Source organism: Bemisia tabaci, chromosome 3 (genome assembly GCF_918797505.1).
Source record: "Bemisia tabaci chromosome 3, PGI_BMITA_v3".
Lineage (NCBI taxonomy): Eukaryota > Metazoa > Arthropoda > Insecta > Hemiptera > Aleyrodidae > Bemisia > Bemisia tabaci.
Genome location: NC_092795.1, coordinates 41107693 through 41123643, shown reverse-complemented (window position 1 = coordinate 41123643; position 15951 = coordinate 41107693). Strand labels below are relative to the sequence as shown.

The window sequence follows — 15951 nt, the reverse complement described above, 5'->3', positions numbered from 1 at the left end:
GTATCGCAAAGCACGCCACGCCACTGGTACATCCCTTTCCCGTCTATCTAATTTCGGCAAACGTCCGTTAATTAAGGATTTGATCTTATCTCGCAAGTATAAAGATGTCAAAAATCTCCCTAAACTTTTCTTTCAGTTTCCCGTCACGTGGTAATTCGTTAGATCCAGCATTTTCTCGATCGCTGGAACCCCGGGTTTTTCGCCCAACTTGGCATATGTCCAATACTTTCTCCGTCTGTGGCCCTTTAATTAAGCGTGTTTGAAACGGTACGCGTAAGATCAAACGACGAACGCGCGGTTGCGATTCGATTTGGAAACCGGTCCCGTTTTTCCGGCGTGTCAAGGACGCTGCTTTCCACCACCAAACCGTCCCGCGGCGCCAAGTTTTGAAAACCCACGAAGCATCTTAGAAGCTAAGCTTACCCCTAAATTAATCACTTGAAGTACTGTTCATCGTGTTTTGTCATAATTTCAAATGTCATATAAAAACGATTACTGTTTTAAAGCACTTGATTTCTAAGATTAACACGAACTTCTTGGCGTGACCATACACCGTATTGTGCTAAAAACGGTGGATCAAAATGGGATGGTTCTATCATAGTAATCTGTGTTTGTATGTGTTGATATCATAAACAACAGAAGCTTTGGAAATTCCAGTATCGAATCTGCGTCAAAAATTCACGTTTGCCTGTAAACACGGACTAACACAATCATCAAGAATGTCTAAGAGTGTAGTCTGTGAAACCCTTAAATTTAGTCATTAATATTCGACTATAGTTTGAAGTTAGCAATTTGACAGGCGTATTTTCACGAATTAGCTGTTTGAATTGAAATCCTATAATTATTCGACGTGCGACATTGTTGGATACCTACTGTTGACATTGTTGGTACCTAATAAACCGATAATAATGAATAAACCGATTGCAACCTATATTTTGAAACACCAAAGAGAGTTTTCCATTTAAAATTAAAAATACAATTTTTTTCATCCAACTCGACAAAAATTGCTGTACTTATTTAACCTTGTGAACTCTGGTTTCTTTTCTATCGTGGTCCTAAATGTTATGTTCACTCCCGCTACTCTATTCTTGAGATTAAAAATATTCCCCCCCCCCCCCCCCCCAACCTTCTCTTTCGAAATGATTTAATCCATGTTTGAGTAACATTTGATGGTACAAAATGACGTATTTACCTTAGAGAGATGTATTTTCATGTATTCAAATACGTATAGAATTTACCGGGAGGATTTTATTAAGTCAATTTAATCAACAAAAATTAATGCCTATCTCTTCTGCGTAAAACCAAAAAAAAATAAATAATTAAAAGATATATGCGGCCCTAATAAACAAGAATCCTGCAATAAAACGAAATTTTCCCTTTTACCAAGTTAGTCAGTTGCCAAAGCATGGCATTCAATTTTGAACAATGCGTAAAGCTCACCTTAATTCCTCAAAGGGTCATTTGTAAGGAGTTGTATGGCCAAAGCGTTTCAACTGGGTGAAATATCTCCCAGGAAGGACAACTCAGGCAACTAAGGACACGCGAGTGATCATTCACGGAACTGTAGACAAACGACAGTCACGGATGTATCGACGCTTTGTCAAAGCGGACAAATGGACGATCCCGCGGCACTCACTTCGAAAGTGCCCCTTGTCCGGAGGAGCGTGCCGGAAAATTAGATTAAGTAATAACCGTATGTGACGTGTTGCGTTTTAAAAGGATAACTGTTTAGATTAACGCCGTCACTTTCCATTGTGGCATTTACGAAAGATTTTGGTGGTAGGTGCCGAATTTGAACGGGAGTGATGCTTTCCAGTCTTTCATGGCCAGTGGCCACACAAACTATTTGTAATCCAGGAGCTTTTTGGAATACACAGAACAATTTTGATATTTGAATGAAAATTGGCCTACCAGATGAACTAAGGTGATTCGATGAACGCTATATTTTGTATCGAAGCAACATGCGAAACATTGCATCGATTGGTTCCATTTTTCAGTCACTCGTCATTTTTCTCGAATTTTGAGAGAGCAACTCTGTTGTCGGGATACTAAGGAATTCACCTACCAATTTTAACAAACAAATTCAATGTAATAAATGCGTGGTTTTTTTTAGAGGAAAAATATCGCATTCGAGTGCAGTTTCGATATCAGTATCGAATGCGCTATTTTTCCTCTAAAAAACCCACGCCTTTATCACGTTGAATTCGTTTGTCAAAATCGGTAAGTGAATTCTTTAGTCTCCTGACAACAGAATTGTGCTATCAAAATTCGAGGAAAATGACGAGTACCTGAAAAAATTGAACCAATCGATGCGATAAATCGCATGTCGTTCTGACACAAAATATGGCGTCCATCGAATCACCTCCAGAAAGTAATGCTTAAATATATCGCATTAAAAATGTATCCTTTTATTTATACTTTTCCCTACTTGTGTTTCAGGATGACGAACCACCGGAGATTACGTATTGTGTGGTGGACAACAAGGGCACGTTGTCCCTACAGACCCTCACGCCCACCCAACCCATGCCCGCAGAAGAGGAGCTCAACACTATGTTCGCTGAGCTCGTCGTAAGTGATCCTTTTTATTTTTAATATCCCATAGTCCACGCACCCTTTCTACTCAACAGAAAAATCATCCGACTCAACAAGAAAAAATTGGCGTCATTCTTTCATAAAATTCGTGCCGCTCTACACAGAGAAAAATTTATGGCTTATAATCCAATCTGTGGTTCATATGGAACACCGATGATAGTAGTAAAGGCAACATACAATAATAGCACAACACCTTAGTTATATACACCTTAATATATACACAACACCTTAGTTATGGTATACCTCAGCATGGTACGAGATACTTTATTATGGTTCACAGACCGAGAATCATTAGTTCATTTGAGGCTATTAGTGGTGTTCCATATGGTCCGCTAATTGGTTAAAAAAGCCATAGATTTCTCTCACTGTAGGGAGGAGGAGGGTAGATCGAGGAGATAGTACCTAACGCCATTTTATTTTTACGTGGCGAAGGATATAGGCAAAGTGTTACGAGAATAGGGGGGAGGGAGGGTAGGTCAAATACTGTGACATTTAGCGTTACGTATTTTATAATGACACTTTAATATAACATCATTCGCTAATACTGTATTTTGTATTTTATGGTTTGATTGCTCCTTTTTCTTTCTTGAAATTTCTCTTTGAATTTGAGTCCGAAAATTCTTTGTTCGGCGCTCCGTGAGTCGAGGTGACGATCAGACCAGGCTATCTTGCTGAGGAAGAACACCATAAGAGCCCTCAGACGTTTCCAAATTACCTTTGATTCATTACGAATTTTCAGGAAAACTGGTGAATATTTTCCGTTCAATTTTTTAGAGGATTTTTTTCGTAGTTAGGTCTAAATCATCTGAAAATTTCAAGGGAACATATTTACAGCTCTCCTCGTTAATAAACATTTCATTGGAGACAATTTGGCAACTCTCAAAGGTTCATACGGCGTTCTTCCTTAGCACGGCAGCACTGTCGTCTATGCGGTCACCAAAAAAAAACAAGCCAAACTTAAGAAACATCATGTATGTCTGGAGACTCAAACGCACGGGTAGAAAAGTGAAAGAACGAAAAACTTCGGGTTTTCATTCTTTTTTCTCTCCCACCGTGTCATAGAAAGAAACTTAAATTGGTATCTCCTTTGACATGAGAAAACATATTTTTTAAGCACAAAATTAAGGTTCTTTTATCGTTTTTGTGCCTTCAGCACAAGCTCTTTAAATGGACTGAAAATAATAACATTATGCCACGTTTAACTCATTTTGTCAGGATAAAAAAGATGGTACCTGAACAAGCAATTTTGAGATTAGGGCTGTTTGGCCACACAATGGCTGTTTCACAATTTAAACTCTAATATTTCATTGGACTTAAACGCATTTATTGGCAAAATCCTAAATTGGATCATAGATTTTCCCTTTGTTTGATGAAAATTTTGTCGTTTGGATATTATTACGTCTGGACTTACGGTTTGATTATCCTTCTCCGGAACCATCATTTTGATTCTTTGCTTTATTTAAAATAAAATAAAAATGTAATTTTGGTGTGTGAGGGACATTAATGTATACGATAAAATTTCTACTCTCAATAATAAACAATTTTGAATATCTCAAGAATGCACACTCTAATATTTTTATTCCAGGAGGAACTTGATCTCACGGCCCCGAACAAAGCTGCAATGCTGGACCTACCAGCGGAGAAGAAGTGGCAAATTTATTGCAGTAGAAAAAAGGTAAAACCTGGATAAATGTTTTTTCTCAGATAAAAAAAAGAAAAGAGTATACTAGAACACATGGTAATGGTGTGGAAAAAAACAGTAGACAGCTCTGAAGAGTGAAGAGGTTGTTAAAATGAAACATGATAAATGAAGTTTTTTGAAGTATATCTACATGTAAAACTAAATTTTGATGATCAAATTTTACTTAATAATGAGTCAGAATTTCGTTTCTGAATAGCATGAGTAAACTACTATCATCCGAACTAATATACCCATTTTCTGGATAGGCAAATTTTCTCATTTAAACTCATGTAGTATTTTCGAAACCAATATTGATCAAGTCTGCGTCAAGTCAAAGTATTGATCAAGTCTGTGTTTCTCTGTGTGCTTTATTGCCTGAATTTGTGGTAGAAGCACACTTTTTTCGTCAATATGAGGCGAATACTTTCACGCAAAATATTTACTCGCTGCGATTTTGAAACAATTTTTTTACCACGCTTACCAGAATCTGGCTCCAGAAAAACTTTTCCTTTTACGCTTTTATCAGCTTTTTCGAACTTACTGAGATCCTAGGCGATTGACAACTACGTACTGGGCACTGTTAAATGGGCACTGTCAATGTTAAATGTGTATTAGGGACCATGATAAATCTCCGTATTTATTGGTGCTCGGAATTGCAAAAAAGTTCATCAATGGGTTCTATTTCATAAATGTTTTAAATTGATTTCATTCCCCCAACAAAAATGAATGCTTTATCTAAGTGTTTTATTTTTTTAGGATGAAGAAAACACGACTGATTTGAATCAACAGCCAGAGCACTACCTTGACCGCGTGAAGGCCACTTTTCAGGTACGTCTTTGCAAGCAAGAAAGCAAAGTTCTTTTTTTTACATTGGAGAAAAAGTAAAAATGGAATCTGATTTTCCCAAACAAAATCCTTATCGTAAAAAAATTCCGTATCCACTTCAAAATTTGAAGTTGATTACCACCGATAAATTTTACAGACAAAACGCCCAAATCTCATTCCATGTATGTGTGATTCTTTATTGTTTTTCTCTCTTCCAACAGAAATGCATGCCCACTCTCTTTTAATATATTCATTGGAATCTTTATTCCAATGTCAATTTAATGAAATAAGTTTTTTTATCAATAAGATCTCAAGTTATCTTTAAATCGTCTTTTTGATACTCGAGACTCATAGATTAGGCTTAATATTAAACCCTATTCACATCCATGCATCCCTTTATGTGGATCCTATCATTTTTCCTTGCTCTCGAATCTACGTTCTCTGAAACATATGCTTCTGAAACATTCTCAACGAACCCATTCAACGAATGAAAAATTATTTTAATGGCTACTCAGATTCCCAATCATGAATAATGCCCTGGTAATCTAGTATCCAGCACTAGAATTTTGTCTGTATTAATCATGTACCTCACTATGTTTACTTAGGCGGTTCTAGACCTTCATGCTTGGGGGTGCCCAGAGGTGGAAAATGTCGGAGACCGTCTCCGAAGAGGACGGTCGCTCAGGGGAGACCTAAGTTTCGGCCCTCAAGTTTTATCCCTTTCCTACCCTCCTTTCTCTTTTTCTCACCTTCCTCTCTACTTAAATACCTATAAATTCAATGTAGAAAATTTTTAGCAAAACTTTCCATCAAAACTACAATCTTACCATAAAAAACAGTAGAATCTTTGTAAAACACGGCTATCAATATTAATTCTGTTTAAAACATCTTCAATTAATTGCTGGGATTTTTACTCAGTGTAAGCGAATACAGAGTCTTTAAAAGCAGTAATTTCACCGTTCCGATAACCGTACTTAATTTTTGCTTGGGGGTTCCCGGCACCCACTGGCACCCCCGTAGAACCGCCTATGTAAATGTTTACCAGCCGCGTGATAAGCAATGTTGAAATCCAAAACTGGTCACTATCAATTTTCGTAGGAATCTAGTAACCGCTAACATATTCTTTTTTTCGACGTGGACCTCTTGTCCAGATTTCTCCAAGAAGCTCTAATTTTTGCATCTATTTTTACAGGCAGGGGAGCCGAGTGAGACGGGCCCAGACAAGGAGGAGCTTCTAACCCGAACGCGGCTTTTGGACTCCCTGCGGACAGCCCTGCGAACGCAGCCCAACAGCTTCGTGCTCCGCTTCGTCGAGTGTGATGGACTGGTCACTCTCCTTCAAGTCCTCGCGGACCTCGACTACTTCTCCGCCCAGTCCTCCGTCCACACCTCTCTCATTGGATGCGTCAAAGCCCTCATGAACAATTCGGTAAACTTTTATTCAAAACGCGTCGTCAAAATGATAAAAAAGAATCAATGATCAGCAGCATTGTCTACTGTGGTTTACTTGTGTAAGGAAAAGGGCGAATGGGAAGGAAATAAGGACAAATCTATCGGGATCGGAAAAGCGTGTATGAACGTGAGAGAGGATCAGAAAAGACAAGTGGTGGTGCGTAACCATAGATACATACAAGAGATATATACATAGCGTACAACTTGTCCCGATGGACAAGTCAACCACAGACAATACTGCTGACCTGAGATGGAAAATTTCATGAAAAATAAGATTTTGAAATTTCATGAAATTTCAATGAAACCGTGAAAAATTAAAATCTAAGTGATTTTCAGTAATTTTTTGATTCTAGTAATTTTTTCTGCCCGACTGCTTGCCACAACAAGACGAATATGCATAGGGAGTATTAGGGAGTCGTATCTCGTGCCCTCTTGCCGTCACGCAACAAAATGGCGGCTAAAATCGAAATGATTCAACCGTCGTTGTTTGTTTCGTCCGCATTCGTGCCATAGATTTTTGGTACTGTAGATTTTTGCCGGTCAACTAAGACAAAATGATCATAAAATTCCTACCTTTACTTTTCGTTGTTCGTATTCTTTTGGCTCTAAACTTCATGTATTCACTGCGAAGAAAATGATTTTCAGTAAAAGAAAAAAATAAATAAATAAAATAAAAAAAACCGTAGAAAAACCAAACAAATTAAAACAGCAGAGATATGTACTCCAACGTTACATACAATGCACTGAGTACTGGGCTCTTCATCTATAATTCTTGAAATTTATCATTTAAATGCAAATAAAGTTTAGAGCGATAGAAAAGAAAGGTACTTAGGTACATACTATTTATTCTAATCTTAGAGAAGAATTTTACCTACTGAAAAGAATAGCACAATCATGACTATTTTTTGCGGGACACAATTGTTTTACGATGCCATATTATTCATAGGAGAGTAACAAGACTAGCTAATCGGAAAGAAAGAAAAAAAAGGCGTGAGGAACAATAAGAAAATGTATATTATTAAATTTAGGAACATCAGCGAAGAAAAGGAATTAAGGGGCGAATAAATCAATTTTTCAAAAAAATTGAAATTTATGAGGCCTTTTGAAATTTCACTGAAATTTCACGTGAAATTTCAAGGGCGAACTCAGCAGTGCTGACACTGGAAAACCCAATGAAAACTTTTTTGGAAAGGAAAACAAGAAGAAGACTTACAGGGACTCGATAGCGATGCTTGTAATTTTGCAACCCTGATTGTTCTCCATTTACCTAAATGCACGCTAAACAAACGATTGAAGGCAAAGCAGTGTACCTCACTTCACCTAAAATCGATTTTTTTTAGAAAAACAATGTTGCCAGTTTTCAAGAACCGCCACTGCAGGAACTGAAATTTGTTTTAAAAAATACATGAAGAAGGAAAAAAAATAGCAAAATGAAAGCAAACGAAGAAGAAATATGGAAAAATAAGTGAAGGTCTAGGAGAAGTAGACCAAAGGCCATGCATGGGTCATAATCACTGCTTTTTACCACGAAGGTCAATGGATAAAGTCGAAAAATGCCCGCCTCCGTCGTGGCATTGCAAACTTCTGCTCATGTTTTATTTTTTGAAGAGAAAACTACACATCAGTTTTCCTCGAAATTTTCTGTGCATTCAACCAACTCAAAAATATTCACAGCTAATTTCAGGTTGAAATAACGGTCAGTTTTCTTTGAAGAAAGTAAAACATGATCGGAAATTTTGAAGCGCTGCATTCTTTGACTTCAGTCCTTATCGTATGATAAAAATTACAATTTGAGCCTCATTGAAAGTCCGGAAAGGATCCGAAGTTGTCAGATTTTTTATCGGAAATCGCCTAAAGTTTTTTCTGATTCGCAGACTTTCGCTTATAGTATCAGGATCATAGAGTAGAATGCTTACGACACGATACGAACTAATGGTAGAGTCCGCGGCGCGGACAGGAGGTGTTACCGTTGCGACCCGCGACGTAGTTACTAGTAACCAGCAAAAATCAATGTAAACGCCTTCAGATTGCAAAGCAGATGAAATGCGTGGCATGAACGTAATGTTGTCTCCACGCAGTTTGAAGGCACTTTTAGTCTCTGTTCGGCAATGCATTTTGAAACATCGTAATAAGAAATTGGTTCTTTTTCAGTTTAATCGTTAAATTTATTTTTAAAAATAAATGATTGAAATTACTCTCTGTTGTACCTAGGAACTTTTCTATTTTATCGTATTTTTTTATTCCTTTCCAGACTGGACGGGCGCATGTGCTGGCACATCCGACAGCAATCAACACAATAGCTCAGAGTTTATCGACAGAGAATATTAAGACAAAAGTGGCTGCTTTAGAAATCCTCGGAGCCGTATGTCTTGTGCCTGGTGGCCACAAAAAAGTGCTTCAGGCCATGAGCCACTACCAACGATATGCAGCCGAAAGACTCCGGTTTCAGGTAGGTGTTTATTGATAGATGAGGCTTTGTAATTCGAGTACAGCTATTCAACACTTCCTGGAGTGACGATTTTTCTACTATTCTGTTACTCACGGAGAGGGGGTCAGAAATTAAATCATTACTTAAATTTTTTACAAAAATATGGATAAGGAAGAGAAATATTTTAACCAAAAATTAATAATAAATTTTGTAAATTTCTCGTAAATACTGATTGTTTGAAGTACCTAAAATATCTGTATTTTCAAGAAGAAGTATACGCCTATGCTTCAATAAACCCTGAAGGTCTGCATGCGTACATATCAATCAATATCTAACAGTTACAGTACATTCTCATTTGACAAGTACTTATAATCCCAAAAAATTTTGTCTTGATGAGGCTTTGTAAAAATTTTCATGATTTAAAAAGGAAAAAATTCAGCAGGACCTTACGTTTAAAAAACAGAAGAAATAACATCTAACTAACGATCTGTTTCATCCATAATTTTTCAGGGTATCATAAATGACTTGGACCGGAGCACCGGCATTTATCGGGAAGAAGTGAACCTGAAAACGGCTATAATGTCTTTCATAAACGCCGTGCTCAGCTATGGGCCCGGTCAGGATAGCCTGGAGTTCAGGCTTCATCTGCGCTACGAGTTCCTTATGCTGGGAATTCAACCTGTCATTAACAAACTACGCAGCCATGAGAACCAAACTCTTGACAGGTACGTTCTTTTTGGCACAGCTCGATCCATTTTTTTAATCCTAAATTTTAGAGATTAAAGTACATAATGAAATGAATGGGTGAGCCTTTAATATCCCCTTTGAACAGCTGAAGAGCTCAAAGGTAGTGTGGAGCACAAAAACCATGTCAGAAAATCATAAATATAATGCCAAAAATTTAAAATGTTTTGTCAGATCTCATATGTTGAGATTCTCTATTGTTGTGTATTGTTATAGTTGGTTTGTAAGAAAGGAAAGAATTGAGCCATGAAAGGTGATGTTTATGAAACCTTTTTTTTTTTATTTTCATCATTCTTTGACACCATTAGAAGTATTATTATGCAAATATTTATGCATAGGTATGTTGTGTATTGGTTGTGTAGGTGTGTTGTGTATACCTATCTGTGGTTAAAACTTGATTGTTTGATTTGAATTATTTTTTAAAAAAAAAAAAAAAAAACCTTTTTCAAAAGTACTTAATCATGAAGTAGTAGTAGAATGACTTTATTTGTACAAGGTGCCTTAACATTAGAGTTCATTTACTCCTCTGGAAAAATCAACATGAAAATAAAGAGTAAAACTACGGAAGAAAACGGACTTTTTTTTTTTAAAGTTAACCCATTTTCTAGTTTTACTCTTTCATGATCCTGTCCTTGGGCAGTGTAGTTGTCAATCCTCTTAATTTTAACAAAAGAAGTCCTACATATGCAATTTTTGGCGGTTAGCACCAAAACAGTATGAAATCTTCGGTGCATATCCCTGATTGCATCTAGTGCCCATGCCAATTTGTAATCCTTCCATTTCTTTCCACAGGCATTTGGATTTCTTCGAAATGGTTCACAAAGAAGATGAAAAAGAACTGGCCAGAAAATTTGAAAAGGTAAAAATCAATTTTTATTTAAAAAAATTTCATACTGGAAAAAAAATTGAAAACGAACTTGAGTAATACACATGTATTTGAGGTGTTAAGGAGGACAACAATTAACTCCACAAAAATCGGAACGAACAGTGCGCGCTCCTGTTTTCTCCAAAATTCTGTATATTGCCGTAAAGTCACCGACTTCAGCAAAGATGCACGGGCGGGGCAGGGTATGCGCTCCGGCTGGAGAGGAGCGTCATTTCGAATCTCGCGCGCGCGCTAAGACGGGGCTTCCCGTCCACTGCGCGCCGAATCTGCGCGATGTAAATGGCGCGAGAATTCGAAAAAGCGGGCTCTCTAGCCGTGCTCCGCTCCGGTTGAGCACAGGGGAGAACTTCATGAGCCGCCACCCACCCGCGGCGCACTGTGATCCAAAACTCAAAAATAGGAGGAAATAAGTCGGATTATGACGGAAAGATCACGAAAGTTTCGTAACAGATGTTTTTTAAGTCGCTAATTTCAAATTTGATGTCACAGTGCCTGCATTTTAATACCCTGACCTATAAATTCCACAATTACAAACACGATATATTTCGATTATTATGGCACGCTGCGGCGCGGCGCGGCGCGGCGTGCTGCTAGCTCGAATCGCGCACCGACGCCTACAAACCTAAGGGGATACTTCACGCATTGCGCATTGCTTGAAATATCCCCTTAGGTTTGTAGGCGTCGGTGCGCGCTTCGCGCTGGCAGCACGCCGCGGCTCTCCCGGCAGGCAGGTGGTGATCAATTTCTTGCGGGAAGAGCTCCCTGGCGGAGAAACTAGTTTACCGTGTAATTTTTTTTTTGAAATTACACACTGGTCTTGTGAAGTAATGAGTGAACTCTCAACTCCAGATGAAGTGTAATAATGAAAGGCGGGTCGTGCGCCATGCGCGCTGCAGACGCAAAGGACGGCTCATGAAATTCTCCTCTGTGCTCTTTCGGCCATGCTCTGCAAGATTCTGAATCTTCTCATGAGATTATTATACCTTACCTTGATTTCTCGCTCATATTTCAACTTTTAAGATTCTCTTATCGACAATCCGTATGTTAAGTCTTATGTCAAACAAAAATTAAGCAGAACTTCAATGGAACATTGTCCGATTTTCTTTTTTTAATTTGATCATTTGATTGATTCTGCAAGTATGCTTTTTAAAAATTGTGCCTCCATTTAATACCTATCCGTCTTCCAATCTCTCAAAGAAGGGAAGAGCAAACTCATATTCTTCAAAGACGTTTTCATGGGTTATTTATGTACTTTTTGGAATAACTCATCTCATAAAGAATGTTTATCTATCATTATTTCAGGAGGAAGTTGATACAAACAGTGCGACTGCGATGTTTGAACTTTTACGACGGAAACTTAGTCATTCCGTCGCATACCCTCATTTCTTGTCCCTGTTACATCACTTTACATTGTTACCTTGTAAGTATTTACTTGCATCAAGTTTTTCGAAACCGTGTTTATTATTAAGATTAATGTAATTTAAAGTTGCTGTGTGGGGGATTTTCTGCTGCACTTAATATGCCAGTTGAACAAATGTAAAATTAAACGAAAAAAAGAGGCATGATTTAAATCTAAATCTCTTTGAAATTCGAACAGGGTATGACTGAAGTAGGTACAAATAAATTCAGAAGTAATCTCCCAAGTAAGGTATGAGGGTTTTAAATTGACACTACAGTAAAGTAAATGACAAAAAAATAGGTACAGCAACACAGCAAAGTCCTCAGTTTGAACTTACTGTGTTTGCACTAAATTATTTTCAATAAAAAATTTCCATTGCTGGTGCTATATACCTGTCGGTAACTAAAGTCAAAATGTGCATAGGTATCTCAGAACGCAATGTTATAAGTCTCCGCCATTGTTTTATTTTTGAAAGAGAAAGCAACCAACAGTCTCTATAGAAATTTTGTGCAAACTTTCTCCACTCGTCCTAAAGAAAATCATACAAAATTGTAAAAAGGCATTTTTATTAGTTTTCATTGAGGAAAATGGAACATACTTAATCTGCAGTTTTTGATGTTGCAGTTAAAATATGCATATTTTGCATTTAGCCATCTACATTGTACATTGATAGCAATATTGCTGTTTCTTACCCTCCTTTAAAATTGAGTTCTAAGGGAGAGACACGGGAAAGTCTTTTCATTTTTTTTTTTTTTTCCATTTTCAATTCAACCATTTCTTTCATGAATTTGGAACTTAATCAGGTTTTATGATGTTGAATTCTATATCAAGGGCTTTTGAATTGAAGTGAACATAAGTGAACCAAATTTTTTCTCCTCCCATTCCTACTCGATAATCATTTTTCGAAAAAATTTCTCAAATGTCCATTATTTTTCAGTGGACTATGGATGTCAACCGCAGCATTGGCTCTTATTTGACAGGATCGTTCAACAGCTGACAATGCAAACAGAAAATGGAGAAGATACAGATGTCTCGCCACTTAGTATAAATGTGAAGGAAATAGTACATTTGTAAGTATCAATCATGCATTAAAATTCCCTCAAATTTACTTATTTCAATAAAATTTTGATGATGAGTACGTTGAGTATGATGTCAGTATGCGTAAGTATGCTGTGTTTACATACAACATGGGCAAATTCATCAAAAAACAAAAAAAGAAAATTACCTAATTTTACAAATAAATCATTTTAAGAAGTCAAACTTTTTACCTATTTTTGACGAAAAAAAGGAGTGGTACAATTAAGAGAAAAAAATGAATATGAGGGAATATTCATGTAGGTTTTCATATATTTAAGAAAATATAATACACATAGAAAATATATAAGAGGGTGCATTGTCTCAATTTTTTCTGACTTCTTCATGGAGGAGGGGTTGAATGGAGCTGTTTTACTGTCTCTTTCATATGTTTTATCCATTTTTTTTTTGTAGACTTGCTAAAGAGGAAGAACTCGTTGCTGCAAGAACGAAAGCAGAAGAATTGGAGAAAGAAAACACTGAGATTGTCACCAAGTTAGCAAAGAAAGAACAAGAATTAGACCTAAGGACGCAAGAAAAGGTTTGTGAGATCATACATGTCTTTTATGTTTTGTATGTTTTTATTACCTACTTACTTAGGTGTGTCCCAATTATAATTAGAGGGCGATTCTCAAGATTTGATAGATGCAAATTATTTAGCATTTATCTAAACATTTATTTACATCCATTTTTAGATGTATGAAACTTCTTAACTAATTTTATTATCCATGCAGAAGTGCCCCTTGTGTCAAAGAAAAACATCTGAATTGAGGGAGCAAGGATTCTTACATTTAAAATGCCTTAAAAAATCAAGTGTTTCGCCCTAATTAACATTTAGGTACTGGTTGAGAATATGTTTTGCGTCTCTAAGTAATTTGATCGCAGTTTGTTCGAAAATATGTTTTAATCATTCATCAAGTACCTACTTAAGATTTTCATAAAAGAACCTTGTCTGCTTGGAGAAAAATCTTAAGTACTTCAAGAACTAATTACTTACCGATTATAAAATCTATGTCAGCTTGTGTAAATTCGTGGATTGAGACTGATGTATTTACCTACCACTTGCAGAAAACTTTACCTACCTGACACTGTGTAAAGTCAATCATGTAAATCGTTATCAACATTTAAAAACCACTGACATTTTCTGGCAAATTCTCACAAGAGGCTCAGAAAATAGCTTTCAGTTCCTGTTTTGGATGTACGTATCTTTAGTTGTTGTACCTGTTCTACACTTTTTTCTCATTACCTCATGGTTTTTTTTTCTGTTTGGGTGTACAGGAAGATATCGAGTCAAATTTGATCCGAGTCAAAGATAGGTTGGAGAAGGAGACCGTCAACTGTCTGGAAGCAAAACAGAGGGTTTTGGAATTGGAAGACAAAGTTAGTGAGTTGGAACACAAAGCAGGTTTTGAAACGGCAGAACGAAAGAGGCTTGAAACACTTCTAAGCTCAGGATGTCTTCCTGATGATGCAAAGGTATAATTCATCTGAATGGTTGAAAAATCTGGAATTATAATTCCATTTTTTTTTTAATTAATCTTCAATTTTAAAGTTTAAAAATGTCAGAATATCTATGCATAACTTTAAAACAGAACCTCTGTGTTTCTTGATTTGGTGCTAATATTCTTCTATTTTCATTAAGAACCTAAGTACCTATCTACTTAGTTGGATAGTAATTCCATGTGATTTGTAAGAATTTTTTTTACATCTGTTGGAAGTAAAGAGTGCCTTGATGAAAACTGACTTTCAAAACAGATAATAAGGGTGCTTCAGATGTGATCAATTTTGTATTATTGCCATCCCGAAAGTTTTAATACAACACTTTACTCAGTTTAATGTGTCGTGGAGTCTTGAAAGGTCTCTCATGACGGATCAAAGGTCGAATCTCTTCATAATCAGAAAAATTGTCGTACTCAGTAGCCGTACATATATAGTATTATGTGTGAGATGATGGCTCCTGTCAGCTGATTTTGAAAAAAGCTGAGTGAAATTAGAGAAAAAACCATGTGAAATTCAATTCCTGATCAGATTTTATATCTGTCGCTTTCATATTACGCATGTCTAAGTATTGGTAGTGCAAATCAGCTTAAAATTATGAACGGTTTTAATTATTAGGTATCTTAAGTGTTTAACAAAATTACCTAATTTAAACCATTTGAACGGGTACCATGGTCAAAATTTTATATTTAGGTAATAAAACTTTTATCATACAATTATTATTTATTTTTTTTATTTTTAAAAAAAAAGTTTTAACTTTCCAGGGAAGTGAAAAACATAATGCCATTGAAGCTTGAATAATAATTTGTAAATTTTTCTCCTTCAGGTTGTCGGCTTAAACAGAAATAAAGCTGATGAAACTGAGAAGAAAGAACTGAATGGGAAAGCAGACTCACCATCAACGCCGGCGACTATTCCACCTCCTCCTCCCCCTGCTCCCTGTCCTCCTCCCCCTCCTCCTTGTGCACCAATGCCTCCTCCACCAGCCATGCCCGTACGAACTGTCACCAAAAATGTTCCTCAACCATCAAACCCACTAAAGTCTTTCAACTGGTCAAAACTACCAGATGCCAAGGTTAATGGCACCATCTGGACTGAGCTGGACGACACAAAACTGTACAGTGCAATGGAGCTAGAGAATATTGACAGACTGTTTTGTGCATACCAAAAGAATGGAGTCGCAAATGACGGTTCTGTGGAAGATTTGCGGCAGTTGGGCAAGTCAAAGACAAAAATATTGTCGGTCAGTATCCTTTTTACTGTCATACAACCATGAATTGTATTTACTAAGGTATTTTAAGAGAGAGATGACATTACGAGACAAAATTTCATCATTGCATGTCTTGTAAAAACATATCGTATGATATTTACCA

General features: G+C 36.8%; 1 protein-coding gene across 7 annotated transcripts in view; it reads left to right on the top strand.

Annotated features, from left to right (window-relative positions):
* The window catches only part of DAAM (disheveled-associated activator of morphogenesis-like protein), a 192260-nt gene that overhangs the window by 168954 nt on the left and 7355 nt on the right, over positions 1-15951 (top strand). For all 7 annotated transcript variants that reach the window (XM_072298358.1, XM_072298359.1, XM_072298360.1 and 4 more), the window contains 12 exons: positions 2440-2568; positions 4178-4267; positions 5030-5101; positions 6291-6527; positions 8802-8999; positions 9489-9703; positions 10515-10581; positions 11911-12028; positions 12945-13077; positions 13496-13622; positions 14360-14557; positions 15405-15821. In XM_072298358.1, coding sequence (XP_072154459.1) covers positions 2440-2568; positions 4178-4267; positions 5030-5101; positions 6291-6527; positions 8802-8999; positions 9489-9703; positions 10515-10581; positions 11911-12028; positions 12945-13077; positions 13496-13622; positions 14360-14557; positions 15405-15821 — 2001 coding nt within the window. The remainder of the gene's footprint in view (positions 1-2439; positions 2569-4177; positions 4268-5029; positions 5102-6290; positions 6528-8801; positions 9000-9488; positions 9704-10514; positions 10582-11910; positions 12029-12944; positions 13078-13495; positions 13623-14359; positions 14558-15404; positions 15822-15951) is intronic.